At 41.0% G+C, this 16185-nt stretch overlaps 1 protein-coding gene across 1 annotated transcript; it reads left to right on the top strand.

Moving 5' to 3' along the window:
- Nucleotides 1-10428: 10428 nt before the first annotated feature.
- Nucleotides 10429-16033, top strand: FIBIN (fin bud initiation factor homolog). The gene has a single exon (XM_077114262.1). It carries the CDS (start codon nucleotides 10879-10881, stop codon nucleotides 11512-11514), a length of 636 nt encoding a protein of 211 aa, XP_076970377.1. The 5' UTR covers nucleotides 10429-10878; the 3' UTR covers nucleotides 11515-16033.
- Nucleotides 16034-16185: the final 152 nt, after the last annotated feature.

Below are 16185 nucleotides of genomic sequence, written 5' to 3' on the forward strand. Positions count from 1 at the left end.
CTTCATTTATTTTTTTATCACTCGTGTACTACTTCCAGCTGCAAATATTTTCTGAGCACTTACTTCGAATTTGGTCAGATTAAAGAGCTATGGGAGCTTCCCAGTCGTGAGAGCACTACCTAACTTGAGATTCATTACTCCCTAGGACGACACGGCTACTATGCAGATACCACAGACTGGTTGGCTTTAACAAAGAGAATGTACTGTTTCATAGTTTCAAAGGCTTGCTTTCTCCTGGACTCTGTAGCATTCTAGCAATCCTCCATCACATAAGGTCTCTCTCTTTCCTTGTCTTTACTCCTGAGGATTCCACTGATTTCTGGCTTCTGCTTCCATATCCAACTTTCTCTACGTGTAAGAATTTCGGCCATTTTGGATTAAGAACCATCCTCATTCCGTTTGCACACACCTTAACTAATAATAGCATCTTCAAAGGTCTATTTATAAGTGGGTTCAAATCCACCAGACCAGAAGCTAAGATTTGAACATTTTTTTTTGGGGGGGGGCATGACTCTTCGATCTCCAATGAATACATAAACAACATACTAAATATATTATTACATTGTAAACATCCGGATGAGCTTACCTTTCTACCTTCACCTGTTTGACATTTGGGGTGATTGGCAATATGGGCCAAATGAGGAGTAGGTAAAAGAAATGAGAAGTAAAGAGTGAATATCAATTAGGCAGCATAAACAAAGCTGTAAAATAAGAAGTGGAGAGAATTAAGTCTTGTCTGGGATGAGGATATGGCTTATCTTTCTAAAACTTTTTCAGACTTCTGCTCTCAAATGCAATAATGATAAGTCTATTTTGACTCATCTCCAAAATAGCTCCTGTCATCCAACTGTATTTCTTTAGGATTAAAAAATTGAAATAAAAACATAATCAATTATTTGTTCACTGCAAAAATCTCCAAGATTTTGAAAGTATGCAACTATAACCAAGGAACACAGTGAGGTGTGGTAAATCTCCCTGATTCCAGATAAAAAAAAAAAAAGAAATGCTTGTATTAATCCTACCACACACATCCCACTAGTGACTTCTGAGCACCATTGGTTTAGTCATTTTCTGGGCTAATTTAAGGTTTTATGAAGACCAAAAGCAGCATACTGCACTGAATAAAAGGACTGATTCAGCCCTTTGTTCCTTAGTATCCTCAACTAGTGGTTCTTTGCCTAAAAATATTGCAGTAGCCTCAATGATCTCTCTGCCTCCAACATTTTCCCATCATCAATTTGTCTTCAGTGCAGCTCTACTTTGGCATTTGCCTATTCTTCATCCATCAGGGGTGCTTTTCACTGCAGATTAAAGTCTAAAATTTGCCACAATCTTCAAAGCCCTTCAAATTTATTCTACAGTCTCGTCTCCTATAAATATCTTTGGGTACTCTTTGCTCTAGCCAATTGACTTTGAGATTTTTTCACAAGGATCCACAGTTAACAACTACACTTTATACATTTCATACATTTCATACAAACACACAAACATGCACTCAAGGGTGTGTATGTGTATATAAATAACCAAACCAAAATTTTAGAAAACCATACTTAACCTAACTATATGGGAAACACTATTTCTACTTTATTTCTTTTCTTAAAAATTCTTGTTACAACCCATTAAATAAATTTTACAACCCACGAATAGGCCATGACCTACAGTTTGAAAACCACTGCTCTAGTTATAGTACTCGGAAATTCCAGAAGATGCCATGCTTTTTCAAACTGCCATGTAGTTTCTCAAGCTGCTCCCTGTTCTTCCTCACCACGTGTGTCTTCACTTATTTTTAAGGTTCAAATGTAACTATCACCTTCTTTTTCAACTACACCAGGTTGGGCCTCTATAGCATCTAGTACTTCTCATGTGCATTCTTATTGCTTTGCATTATCTGTAATTCATGTGCCTCCTTCTTCCCTGTCAGATTATAAGAGCAGGGGATGTAACAGTAATTTCTGTATCACAAGTCGTTGCCTCAAAGCAGCTCCTAAATAAATATGGAAAGATGAACATGCAAGTGAATGGATGAATTAACGAAAGAACAGGAGCAGAGAAGCAGTGGTTGATGGAGGCAGTAAGCAAAAAGGATAGTAATTGGTTCAGGGTACTAAAAACACAAGAACAACAACAAAACAGGGAACTCATTCTAAAACCTTGCTTAATTCGAGTAAAACTCCTATGTGCTGACCTAGGAGAAGTGAATTCCCACTCCATGCACACTATGCTCACGTGCCACTGAGGGCACAGCTACTCCTGGGGATGCCAATCAAAACTTGACACACAGAATGCTTAATAAGATGGTTTTTGCCCAGAAATCATGAAAACAATTTGAGGAATAGTCAGACCTCTTGGACAAATGGAGAGAGGTTGTTAGGGCTGGATGGAAACCAATATAAATGCTGCCCATTACACATCTGTAGTCCAGAGTGGAGGGGAGGAGTAGAGTCTAGAAGGTGAGGCTGCTGATATAAGTTGAGCATCTGTGATGTGCCAGTTACTATCCTCAGTCATTTGAATGTATTATCTCATTAAAGCTTTATTACCATGTCCATGGTTTTTCCTAACTTTGTGATTTTTTTCATTTGTTCATTCCTCTCCTCACTTATTCATTCAATATAGGTTTATTAAACATCTTCTACATGCCAGGTCTGGTCTTCCAAAGGCCAAGGCAGATGAGGAACCTTTTCTCATGGAGCTTGCCTTTTAGCCGATAATACCAATCAGTCTATAGAAATAAAACCATAAATCAGTATTTTCAGAGAGTAATAAATACTATTAAGAAGATAAAATGGTGGTGATGGTGAGGGTGATGTACCCTACTGAAGGTAGGACTCTTTATGTCAGGAAGGACTGTTTATGAATATATTATTTGAACTGAGGTCTGACAGCAAAACCTTCAACCTTCTGAAGATCTGGGGGAAAACTATTCCAGGTAGAAGAAAGAGCTGAGTGCAAAAGCCCTGAGTCAAGAATAAGTTGACTGGTGTGGTGAGAGAGGAGGAGCATTGTAGGAAGTGAGATTTGAGATGAATTCTGGGGTCAAAGTGCCCGGAAAGGAGCTTGGATTTTATTCCCAGTTCAGCGAGAAACTACTGGAGGAATTTAAGTCATTGTGGCAACCAAAATGAATTTAAGTCATTGTCGCCCCCAAATTTCTAAATGTCCCTCAGGGGAACAGTAACCTTCCCAATTGAAAACTGCTGATAGTTCAACCTCTCATCCTGCCGTCCTTTACATAAAATATGGAGTGATTTCCCACTACCCCACACCTCTGTTTTTGTTACTTCTGTATAACTTTCAAGGACCATGATACCTTTCCTGTTCCCAATCATAAGTGAGTTTTCATGCCCTCAAGTCATCATAGTTGCTGTAGGTATCTGTTATATGACGCTTACTGTTTACTTCTAGACATTATACTCATTTGCAGACTCTTTGTACCCCAGTTCCCTCACTGTGCTGAAGGAAAATGCCTCCTGGGGAGTTTTGTGAAGGGAAGCCAGGAGAGAAAGCTAGCAAATGATGCCTTGTTTGCCACATGCCTTTCCAGATGAGAGAGAAACCCTGACCCTGTTGAAAGAGAAACCCTGAACTTCATCGGCCTTCTCTCTTGAAAGAGAAACCTTGAACTTCATTGGCCTTCTTGAACCAAGGTATCTTTCCCTGAATGCCTCAGATTGGACATTTCTATAGACTTGTTTTAATTGGGACATTTTCTTGGCCTTAGAACTGTAAACTAGCAACTTATTAAATTCCCCTTTTTGAAAGCCATTCCGTTTCTGGTATATTGCATTCCGGCAGCTAGCAAACTAGAACACTCACTAACCACATTGTACAGATGCATCTACTCCTCTTTGTTTTCCCTTAATGGCTGCTGAACAAACTCCCTACAGAACTGAGGTGAGAATGTTATGTTTTCTCTAATACATTCTGTCTCTCTGCATCTTCTCATCTTCTCCAGTTCTGTTGAAACTGAGAGTTTAAATTAGGAGAAACAATAAACACTGTCAAAGAAGGGAAATAAACAAGACCTGATTCTTCCCCAAACCTTGTTAGATACTAACCCAGGATGGCCATTTTCAAAGGACAAAGGGTGAAAATCTTTACTAAACAAATAGCAAATTGCCCTGCAGGGTGGCCTGATGCTCCCCCAGCTTCTCCAGCCCAGAACACTCTAGGACCAGATGTGCAGACTTTTGCATACTTTGCTTAGAATGGGTCAAAAGTCTCCACTCTGAGTGATACTCCTCTCTGAGTGTACTGAATATTGGAATTCACAGGGCTCCTTCCCTTCCCTCCTGCCAAGATCATCCAGATTAAGCATTAGACCAGTACTGGCTGTCAGTCAGACAAAACATATGCTCAAATAGATAGATTATCTGACCATCACTCCATCAGAGAACTCCTTATATTCTACAGTTTAGCAATCACAACAACTAACAAATATTTGGCTGTTGCTATATACTTAGCTCTGTGCTAATCACAAGAAATAGAAAGGTAAAGAAAACATAACCTTGTGAAACTCACAAATGGAGGAGACTGATACGGCTAATGAGTAATTCAATACAATGCAATACATATTATAAAAGAAAAAGCACTGCTGAAACACTAACTACGAAACATATTGTTGAAACACTAAACAGGACATGACCAACTTATGCAGAAAAGTTAAGCTGTTAACATTTCTCTGATCCAGGCACTGGCTAGGCCCTGGGGAGAGAGAAATGAACACAGTTTCTGTTTTTATAGAGCTTAAGTGAAGAAGAAGAGACAAACCTAGAAAAAATAAATACATAAATTAACATACATTGTACATAGTACTTTACAATGAAGGACAGTGCCATGAAGGAAAAGAAAAGGGGAGCATCAAAGGGAACTAGGGAGAACTAATTAAAATCCAGAGTTCAATGAGGGGCTTTCAGAGGAAAATGACACTGAAGTTGAGACCTGAAAGGTGAGTAGCCATTAGCCAGGAAAGAAGTTGGGGGAGAGAACTCCAAGCTAGAGAAAAGCAAACACAAATACTTTGAGACAAGAAAAAATTTAAAAGGAAGCCTGTATGACTCGAGCGTAGTGGCAAAGGGGCCAGAAAATACCAGTCCTTCTCTACTAGCTGAGGAGATTAAATGTCAGTCTAAGTGCAGTGGGAAGCTATTGCAGACTATAAAATGAGAGATAAAATCTCTCCTAAATGATCCTGAGTTCTTATAAAGTGATTAACTGAACATGGTACAGTGCTGTATTGACACATGTTTATCTGGCTCAAAACCCAACTTCTTCTTGGCACTTACCTCTGAACCTCCTATCTCTGATTTTCAACAATTTTATCTCCCCATTGAGGGGATGTAACTGTCTTCTCTGTCCCTTCCCCTTCTCTCTTCCACACATGCATCACTTCTCCCTGCCCTCAGCATCCCCTTCAGCCAAGCCAATCTGTGGTTCTCTACTTCATACAAGCTTTCCCCCTCTAGTTTCCTGGAAATCCTGCCCAGCTCCTCAACCTTCCTCTGTTCCTTCACATCTCTTATTTTCACTTCTCTGACTCAGCCTAGCTCCTTCTCCTCTAAGATTTGGTATGTACCATGGTCATGAATAAATTGAATGGAAAGGGTTATTGAATTTGGTAGTGACAATAAAGCAAATGCTTACAGTCTTTTTCTTTTCTTATATTTTCCATCCTGATTGAAAATATGAAATATTTACACTATTGTAGAATGTAGTTCACAACTGACATAACTCATTTCCTATCTGACGGTTCTAGAATGTTTCTAACAGGCATCACTCCCATTGGAAAGTGTGGTAAAGACATCTATTGCTTTTTCACACTTGGTTTTTCCCTCCTTTGGGCACATAAAAGGATTAGAGTTCTCCCCCCTTGCACTGAGACAGGGCCATATCACTAGTTCTGGCCAATGGGCTGTATGAGAGTGACATGTCTCTTCTGAGCCAATGCATTTCTTTGAAGCTCCTCTACTCCATCGGCCAAGGAGGTCTCATATTGTAGATGGTTTAAGATGGCTCCACAGCCAGTCTCTGAGTTACTACACAGAAGAGAGTTACCAGGTGACCCAGACCTGCAGGTGACTCGAATTTGGTGTTAGTGTTTTTGTGATATATGTTACCACAGCATAATATAGCCTGTTCTTACTAACACAGAAAGATTGACCAGAATCGATCAGTCTCTTCTCCCACATTATACTAATTTCCTTGTAAGCATCCTCATTAAATGTTCAGAGGTGTGTTTTATTGCTTATATATGATGGGAAGTTTGTTTCTTTGTTATTTCACTATGATTGTCCTTGGTCTTAATTAGATTCCCACCCCCACCCCTAACCAATATTCTTATAGCAAATAACAATAAAGCCTTCACTGGTTAATGTGACAAATAAATAGTACAGACTAGGTAATCAAAATTCATTTCACTCTCTCCCTTCCCTCCTTTCTTACTTCCTTTCTTCTGCGTTGCCTTCCTTCTTTCTCTATTTCTTCTTTTTTTTAATCTTCTCTTATCTATCCCTTTTCTCTCTTCTTCCCATCCTTTGTAAAAAAAAAAAAAATGCTACTTATTGCTTCTTAGTTGATAAAATAATCCCCAAAGTATAAAATACTGTATCCTTCTCTTCACTTTTCACACTCTTCTCCCTTTGCTCTCCCCTCCCAGCCCGTGGCCCCTCCCTTTGCTCTCCCCTCCCAGCCCGTGGCCCCTCCCTTTGCTCTCCCCTCCCAGCCCGTGGCCCCTCCCTTTGCTCTCCCCTCCCAGCCCGTGGCCCCTCCCTTTCCTCTCCCCTCCCAGCCCGTGGCCCCTCCCTTTGCTCTCCCCTCCCAGCCCGTGGCCCCTCCCTTTGCTCTCCTCTTTGACAAGGTCCAGGGATTCAGCTTAACAGTTTGGGGGAATGTTGGGAAGGAGGCACCCACTTCCCCGCTGTGTCTTCTAGGCTTCTAGGTCGCATGATGGGACCCCATTTCCCAACATTCCTATACTAAATATATATGAACCCCTCTTCTAAAAAAGTATTGCTATTAACATAATCAGAAACAATCGGAGGATCATAAAACTCTTCGACAAGGGCAGCTCACAGAGCTTAAGGATTCTTACAGTTTCTTATGCTTATGGCGCCAGCCTGGATTCCTGCTTCTCCCTCCCAAGTGGTAGCTGACCCAAAGGAACAAGATTATAAACTCCACTGGAAAGGATAAAGAATAAGCTAGTGTCAGGTAATATTGAAGCCTGGTGAATGTGTGCAGATCCTTTTCTGGATCTGCCTCTGAGGTTTTAACCTAGCTAATTTTGCTGGTGCTGTGTGGCAGGGATTGAACACATATAAGCAGTTGGAGTTGGGCAGTGGTGCTCATCTACTTAATTGTATGACTCCAACCACTACTCCTGAGGTCCTTCCTTATTCTCAAACTTAACCAGTTCCTATCCTTTGACTTTGTATAGTTTGCAACCCTATACTTAACTGTTATTCCTAAGGCAGATATTGCTATTTTTATTTTTATTTTTATTTTTTGCATGGGCAGGCTCTGGGAATCGAACCCAGGTCTCTAACATGGCAGGTGAGAACTCTGCCACTGAGCCACCATTGCACCACCCTGCTCTTGATTTTAATTTTCTACATTCTGTCTGGCAAGCCTGTGTTTGGACATTTCCTAAGACTCCTTTTACTCTAGGCCAACTCTGAGAAGTCCATCTTCACTCTGCCCATCACAAACAAGCCCAAGATGGAATTGGGCACAAATGAAGAACATACAAATAAATACCTTTTAAAGGAAGCATTTAATACAAAGGCTGTGGTACAGCTGACTTGCACTGGCTCTTAAGAGCCAATTGTTAAAGTTTCAGGAACTTAGCAAGTCATTTGTTAAGCATAGCCATTATTAAATTATTTAAACTTATAATGAAACATATTGTATTAAAACAAAGGGAATATATATGGGAAATTCATTGCTTTCTAATTATTTTGCTACATTTTTCTATTTTCTGTGCTTTTGGGTTTATTGATATCTAATGTATCTGTGTTGATGGGAATGCTATTAATGGGGTGCTCTGGCGCATGTTTTCCCAAATCCACAGTCAGTGATGACAGCCATGGTGGGGATATTTGTATCCTAGAAACCCGCAAATGGCACAAATGAGGGGATCCCGACCTGTACAGCCAGTTATTTTGCCAGTACACGACAGCAAGATGGTGCTAGTGTCTTTCAGAAGTGGTGAGTAAGGAGATAGGCAGAGGGCACACAAAATATTTTTAGTTGCTTCCCCAGAATCTATTCTCATACTATCCCCTTCCTAACCAGGTCCCTAAATTGCCCAGTAGTTTGCATAGGGCCTTGTCTCTAGCTATAGAGCTGAACCCTTACTGTCAAAAGCCAGGTGGCTTATCCCAACCCTCTGACTACAGTATCTGGTTGTGAGATGGATACTGATCCATGTCTGGCTGGTCATGGCCTCTGAGACTGATTTGAGGGACCTGCATTTCAGCTAACAGGAAATCCAATTTCTTACCCCTACTAGACATGAAGATGGAAACCTGAAGTCCTTGAAGACACTAGCAGCCATCTTGGAACCGCTAACAGAAGAGCCCACCCAAGAATGGAAATAAGTTGAAGACCTGGAACCAAGAAATGGTGAGAGAAAAACTAGGTTCTGGTCCAAGCCAAGGTTGAGTAGCTACAAGTAAGCTGCTTTAAATCAGATTAAACTTGACTTTCTGTTTTGCACCAAAATGATTCCTTTTTGATATATGATATGGGGCTTAAATCTTTAGATCAGTTCATTGCAGGAAGAAAATAAATGCCTTAGCCTGTCTTATTATGGTTCTGTGTGTGTTTTGCCTGAGTCTCCAACAAGATAGCAGCAAGCTCTTTGTAAGCTGGAACTTTTAATTGGTCATTCTTATATCCCTAGCTCACATCACAGTGCCCTGTACATAATAGGATGCAAGTAATAGATGCTTAAAATAGGTTTGCTCATTTGAATTGGTTAGTAAATCAGGGAGGGATTATGAAAGAAGTAGAGTGCGTACAAGTGAATTCCTCATCTCTCCTTTGGCCAAGTGGCCAATTTCCATCCATTCGTTGTCTTTTATAATTGTCCCAGGGAAAAACAAATGAAGCAATGTGATTCTTATACAATCTAGTTCATCAGCTGGAGGAGGTTGTAGTTTTCAGCTGTCATAGAGTGAAAATAAGCCTTAGTCTTCTAGTTGGCATAAACACTAAGGAAACTCCCTTGGTCTATGTTTTCATGACACCAAGAATCTGGATAAGATAGAGTAAACACGCCTCAAGACACTCCATGCATGTGACACCACATCGACAAAATATCCAGTTACTTAATCAGACTTACAATTATCTATCCAGGACCCGGAATGGAAGCAGATAGACATGAAAGACTAACAAATAACATGAGTGTTTGGGTAATCTTCACGGCAGACGGAGAAAATAAACTTGTACACAGGAGGGCTCCCTTTTGCTTTCCCTCCCCTTGCCTATTTTCATTTCCCCGTAACCCTATGTATCTTATTTATTTATATTAATTAATGCTTATTCCAGCTCCCAGAATGTAAGCTCCCAGAGGGCAAGGCTTTGTCTCTATTTTTGTTCACTGTTCTATTTCCAGTACCTATAATGGACCCTAGTGCATTGTAAATGCTCAACAAAAATTTGTCAAGCAAATGAGATAGTCTGTAGGATGACTATTTGCCAATCCATAAAATTGGCTTTCTCTATCTGTAAAATGGAGATAATAGTGCCAGGCTTATAGTCGTCAGAAGCTTTTAAGAATCAAAAACAGGCAATAGCTATAAGGGCATTAGGTCACAGATGGAATGCAGGAGTTTAGCTTGGGCAGTTTTTCATAAAATGGAAAATTGTCTCAGTTGTCCCTTTCCCTTATTAAGCTGGCAGATGTCCATTTTTCAGCTTTTCTTCTTATGCATACTAGCAACCTTGAATTAATCAGTTTTCTATATTCTTATTACTTCCAAAATACTGTTTTATAAACTTTAATTAACCCACCATTCCCAAACAGAACTGCCATTTCGTACAGTTCAAATTCACCTTCAAAGTCACAAACCTTTTAAAGATAAAAATGGGCTTCCTCAACAAATCCAGCCAACCTCAGGTTTATTTTAAAATGTGAAATGGCATTTCTGTAAGGTAACCACCAATCTCTTCCCTGTGCCCCACGATGCTAGAAGCAAAGCACTCTTTATGTGGAAATCCTGTTTATGCTCTTCCCATTTTCCTTTCAAGCTACCTCTATTTTGAAGGGTCTCCCCTTCCAGTTTTTAAAAAGAGACCCTGTACCTTTAATAGCAGAGACCTGGTGAGAGGTTTCTTTCCAAACTTGTTCCCTGGCTTTCAAGTGACGAAACCAGCTGTAATCTGAGAACACAGGGATCCTCAGGATATCATTAGCCAAAGCCTGAGTACCGCATTCCCAGTACTGCAATTGAAATAGCATCTAGAGCCTTTCTCTCCAGCTACAGGTTCCATCTCCCAGAAGCAAGAGGGAACTCCGTGCCTGGGTCTCCCAGCCAGCCTGCGGCCGGTGCTCTGGAGGAGGGGATCCCCCCTCTCCACCCGGACACGGCTCGGGGAAGCGCCGGCCGAGCTCACTCCTGCAGAGCTCAGAGCGAGGGTGAATCCGGTGCTGCCGGAGCCCTGCTACCCAGGCGCTGGTGCGCACAGCCCCATGAAGCCTGCTGGGGAGAGGCGGCCAGGGTGCAGCCGGCTGGCGGGGACGGAGGCTCACACGGTCTCAGGGAGGCGCTGAGTCCTCAAAAGGACCCTCTTCCTTGTGCCTGGGCCACCGTTTTCTCCTGGGGTCCCTGGTCAACCTGAAACAAACAAACAAACAAACAAAACCCTAAAAACAGGATGGTGCTTCTCAAGTTCCTCTGGATGGGTTTCTTCTGCCACCTGTGTCAGGGCTACTTCGAGGGCCCCCTCTACCCGGAGATGTCCAACGGGACCCTGCACCACTACTTCGTGCCCGATGGGGACTATGAGGAGAACGATGACCCTGAGAAGTGCCAACTGCTCTTCAGGGTGAGTGACCACCGGCGCTGCTCCCAGGGGGAGGGGAGCCAGGCCAGCAGCCTGCTGAGCCTCACCCTGCGGGAGGAGTTCACGGTGCTGGGCCGCCAGGTGGAGGATGCCGGGCGAGTCCTGGAAGGCATCAGTAAGAGCATCACCTACGACCTGGACGGGGAGGAGAGCTACAGCAAGTACCTGCGGCGGGAGTCCTACCAGATCCGGGATGCCTACTCCAACTCCGGCAAGTCCCTCACGGAGCTGGAGAGCAAGTTCAAGCAGGGCCAGGAGCAGGACAGCCAGCAGGACAGCAGGCTCAACGAGGACTTCCAGGGGATGCTGGTCCACACCAGGGCCCTGCTGAAAGAAACGCTGGACATCTCCGTGGGGCTCAGGGACAAATATGAGCTGCTGGTCCTCACCATCAGGAGCCACGGGACCCGGCTGGGTCGGCTGAAGAACGATTACCTCAAGGTGTAGGTGGAAGGGCAGCTGCCAGGGCCAGGAAGTCAAACCAGCCCCGTTGTGCAGGGTGGCAATGGAAGGGGGACCTAATGTTTTCTTTATATTCAGTATTTTTCTACAGTCCAGATTTCCACTTTGAGGATGAATCTGAGGCCGTCTTAAAAAAAAAAAGGAAGGAAAAAAATGACAGTGGAGTGGTGTTCTTTTGGTTTGGTTTCTATACATTATTTATGTGATTGCTATTGATTTAACATCTGAAGGAAAAATATATATAAAGCAGTACCTCCTGTCTTGCCGAGAGGGCTGTATAACTCTGCAGAGGCACCTGTTTCAGTCACATCTGAAAGGATATCATGTACGTGATGAACGAATGAAACGTCCTCATCCCCGTCCTAGAGATCAAGTGGAAAGCTCCAAAAGAGCCTTCTCTCTTGAGGGGCTGCGGGAGCTGTCAAAGCTGCCAGCTTTTTCAAATGAGGTCCAAGGTGCTGCTTTGCATGCCTGCCAGTGATGATAATACTTGTTTCTTCTTCTCCTTTTCTCTCTTATTTATTAATCATGATCTCTAAGTTGGGTTTTTGTAACAGTATGGGCTAGAAACTGTATGCAAATCATCCTTTGCAGGGAGGTTTCTAAGCTGCCTCTGTGGTGTGTGTACATTTAAAGCAGCCATATTTAAGAAGTCTAAGCTTTACAGTAGTTACAATGCTTTCCTGTTAATATGCTGATTTGCTATGGGGCATTTCTGTGCTCATCTCTCATTGTATGTCTGTACTTTGTCATCTGTGCCACAGTCAACTACAAAGAAGTGGATCAAATGTTTGAACACACCCCCAAATGCTTGATTTAGGTTACCAATGTATTCTTTCTTATTTGGGGGTTTTGCTTCTGTTTGCTTATTGGAAACTTGTACTCCAGATAGGGGGAATTCTGAGACCCTCATAACTCCTTAGTTAAGTTTTATTATTCAGCCAATAAATATGTTCTCATATAATGCTGGCTTATTTTCTAATCTGAATCTGTAACTTTCAAAGGGGGTGGCATGCGAAAGGAAAGAGGATGGGATTTAAGCCAGTTTACATACAGCGTATGATAAAGAAGGCAGAGGAAGAGACAGCTGTTTTTGGCAATGTTCTCTTTCACCACCACCCTACCCTCTTCAAAAAAATTTCTAGCCTGTGCCAGAACTTTGAATTCAATCTCTACTGGTCTCCTTAAAACTCCACTTTTTTTTTTTTTTCAGTTTTCCCCATAGAATTAATTGGAAAACTTTGTGACAAGGCTTTTATCTTGTATGCCCTCTTTATGCAGAGGGAGGGCTCCATTTCTAAGTTACAGGAACTGCAATGAGGTTGAATAATTTTGAAATCAGGTCTATTTTTTTTAACCAATGGCTTAAAAAAGGTGAAAATGCACTTTATTCCACGCTTTTCCCTGGGCCGGTCCTCACCTTTTCTTTCACACACACACACACACCCAAACACACACACATACACAGGAAAATATATAAATATATAAATGTTCATACTCTACAACCATGAGCTATTTTTTCTCTCCCATGAACAATTAAACCAGTTCTCTATTCCTATAAAGTGTCCAATATCCTCCTTTTAAAGTTGGAGAAACCGAAGTCCAGAAAAATTAAATGACTTAATGCTACTACAGTACTTGTAGCAGCTCCAGGTTCTCTGCATTTAAGTACAGTACTTTCACATGATGCTGTTTTTGAAGGATGCTGAGAAATGAGAGAGAGTGGAGTGGCCTGAACTTTGCAAAATGATCTTACAGTTTAAAATGTAAAAAGAACAATGTATGGAAAATACTTAAAATAATCCTTTATGATTCCCTTCCATCACTTAGGCCTGTGCTTTTAGCTGTCTCCAGAGACATGTCTGGAAAGAAGGAAAACAGTCATTTAAAAAAAGGGTTTCCTTCTCTATTCCATGAAAATATAAGACAAAAATAGCAGCAGAGGCAGAGGAGTTAATATTTGGGTATTTACAGGTTTGTAGTTTGAAATTACAACCCTTCATATGTCAAAACTTTCAGATCACTCACTTCACAGTTCTCAGGCCTAATCTACAGACATATTAAATGTCATTTCTTCAGTTTCTCCAACTGTAACAGGAGAATAATGGACATGTAATAGGAATGAGAAACTGGTTCCATTGTGCATGCTAATTTCAATCTCCTGGTAATGGTTGCATACAGTATTATGTTAAGAAGGATTCAAAAGACACAGAAGGATGCTGTCCCCAGTGAGAGATGTTTTGGTCGGTGCGGGAAGGGGAGTGTTGACACATCTGCTACAAATTTTAAAATCCTGAAATAGATTATATATAAGGTTCTTTCCAGTGTTAGCATTCTACGATTCCTGCAAAACCAGAACGAAATGATCTGGCATTGAGTCACTCCATTCAAGTTTGGTTGGACAGCCAGTAATCCCACAGAGTCTTATGTAAATGGCCCCAGAGGGCAAATGAGAATTCCCAGGTAGAAAGATGGAACAGTTCTAGACTCTCAACCTAAAGGCAAACATCACAAGGCTTTTTCAGACCCTTTCATGGTGAGGAGTCAGCCCCACTCAGATCTTTCCTCTCCATTTCCTTGTTATTCTCATTAAGATTTCATTACTTACATGGTGACAAATTCTTTTAAAATAGTGGGGCTTTATTTCTTAAACCATGAAATGCTTTTGGAATCTGAAGAACACTATACACTTCCTCCCCTGAAAATCTTATTTACAAATAGATCTATACAGTTTAGTGTATTAGTTATTTTCAAGAAATATTTGTTAGTCTCTTAATATATGGCAGGCACTGGTTATGGTTAATTCTGGGAAGTTCACAAGATATTGGAACTTCATCTATGGATCAAAGTTTAAAAAGCCACTTAATCTTATTTAGAGCATGAGGCCTGAGTTACTATTATTATTATCAATGCTTATAATAACAAAGTAACTAACTTTTTGAGTCCTCACTATTATTAGCCAGGCCCTGTGTTAAGAACTTTTCCTGGGCTATTTCCCTTAAATCTTACAACAACTCTCTGAGGAAAGAATTTTATAAAACAAATTAATACATGTCAAGCACTTAAAACTGTAACTGACACAAAGTGAATCCTCCAATAAATATTAGTTGTTTTATCATTATCATTATATTTAAAACTGAAGTCCAGAAAGCCTAGGTAATTTATTCAATGTTAAAATAGGTGATGGCTCATTTACTCCACTGTGCTCTCACTCTTAATGGAAGATAATCTAGTGAAACATATGAACAAGCAAAAGAAGAAAGCGTGGCTAGAGGTCCATCCAAGATGCTATCCAGCAAAACGCTGGCCTCTACAAGCCACTCAAATTGCATCCTACAGCAGTTCTGCTGTCTGATATTGTTTGGCAATCACAACTGAGGGGTGTCTCTGCTTGTAGAATTTCTCCTTGATACTCACTGATGCTTTCCCTGGGGGATGCGCTAATAACTACTAATCCTCACTCTCCTAATCTGACCATATGAAAACTTCTGTATACCTATTTTGAGGCATACTTCAGGCATCCCTTTATCTGAAATCTGCTGGAGACCCCAGGCCCTTAAGCCTCTGTGGGTACCAAGCCAGAAGAAGATGGCGGGTTCAGGTGTGTTTTGGAAAGCAGCACTGAGAGTCTGTCCAAGTAGATCACACACTTCTCATTGCCTTTTAAACTTGTGCTTACCACTCTGCTAAGGAAAGATGCTCAAAACTTTCTGAGTAAAGCCTTGAAACATAAATTGTAAACTATTTTAATAAGTATTAAAACCATGGAAGCCAATGAAGATATGATATTACCCTATGTGACAATATGGTCAAATTTCCTTGGGACATTTTTCATAGGATGATTATTAAATCTTCTTGGTTAGGAATATTACTCAGGTAGGAAATAGAAATGCTCTATGTTGTTTATGACTAATTTAATATATAAAGGAAAACAAGTGGAAGCATAAGAAGTCTTGATTACGAATAGAAATATGGACCTATGTAACAATAATTTACTATTAAAGTGAATCAGAATGAGATTCCACAAACCATCTTAGTGATTCTGGAATTGGGGTTGTCCTTTGGAATACTATTTCTAAAGGGAGGGTCCCGATGGCAATGTCATTCATCAAACAGTTTTCAAGTGCCACCATACGAGGTACTCGGGATAAAAATGTACATAGACCTACAGGGAAAACTGGCACCTAAGCAAAGAATTACAGGGCAGTGACAAGGTAAGCATGGGCATTAGGGGTATGTACCAGGTTCTAAAGAAGCTCCATGACAATTTCAACTAGAATTACCTGGAAATTTTAAAGCAGTGTGGATAAAATAAGGATTAGAGACACGGGAGTTTCATTGTCGCTATTTTGCCTTTTAAATAACATTGTTTTTTTTCTGATTACAAAAGCCATACCTGCCAGATGCTGAAGATGTGGCAAACACAGTAAAACACAAAGATAAAATCATTCATAATCTCACACCTGCCCCTGTCCTGCCCCCCCCACACACACACACACCAACACAAACCCCTTATACCCACTATTTGTATTTCGGTGTATAGTCTTTCAATAGTTTTAATGTATATCTACGTATATATATTTTCTTCATTAAAATATTATAATGAACATGCTGTTTTGTTGCTGATGCCTATTTTACATCTTAAGTCTGTTTCAT

Source organism: Tamandua tetradactyla, chromosome 8 (genome assembly GCF_023851605.1).
Source record: "Tamandua tetradactyla isolate mTamTet1 chromosome 8, mTamTet1.pri, whole genome shotgun sequence".
Lineage (NCBI taxonomy): Eukaryota > Metazoa > Chordata > Mammalia > Pilosa > Myrmecophagidae > Tamandua > Tamandua tetradactyla.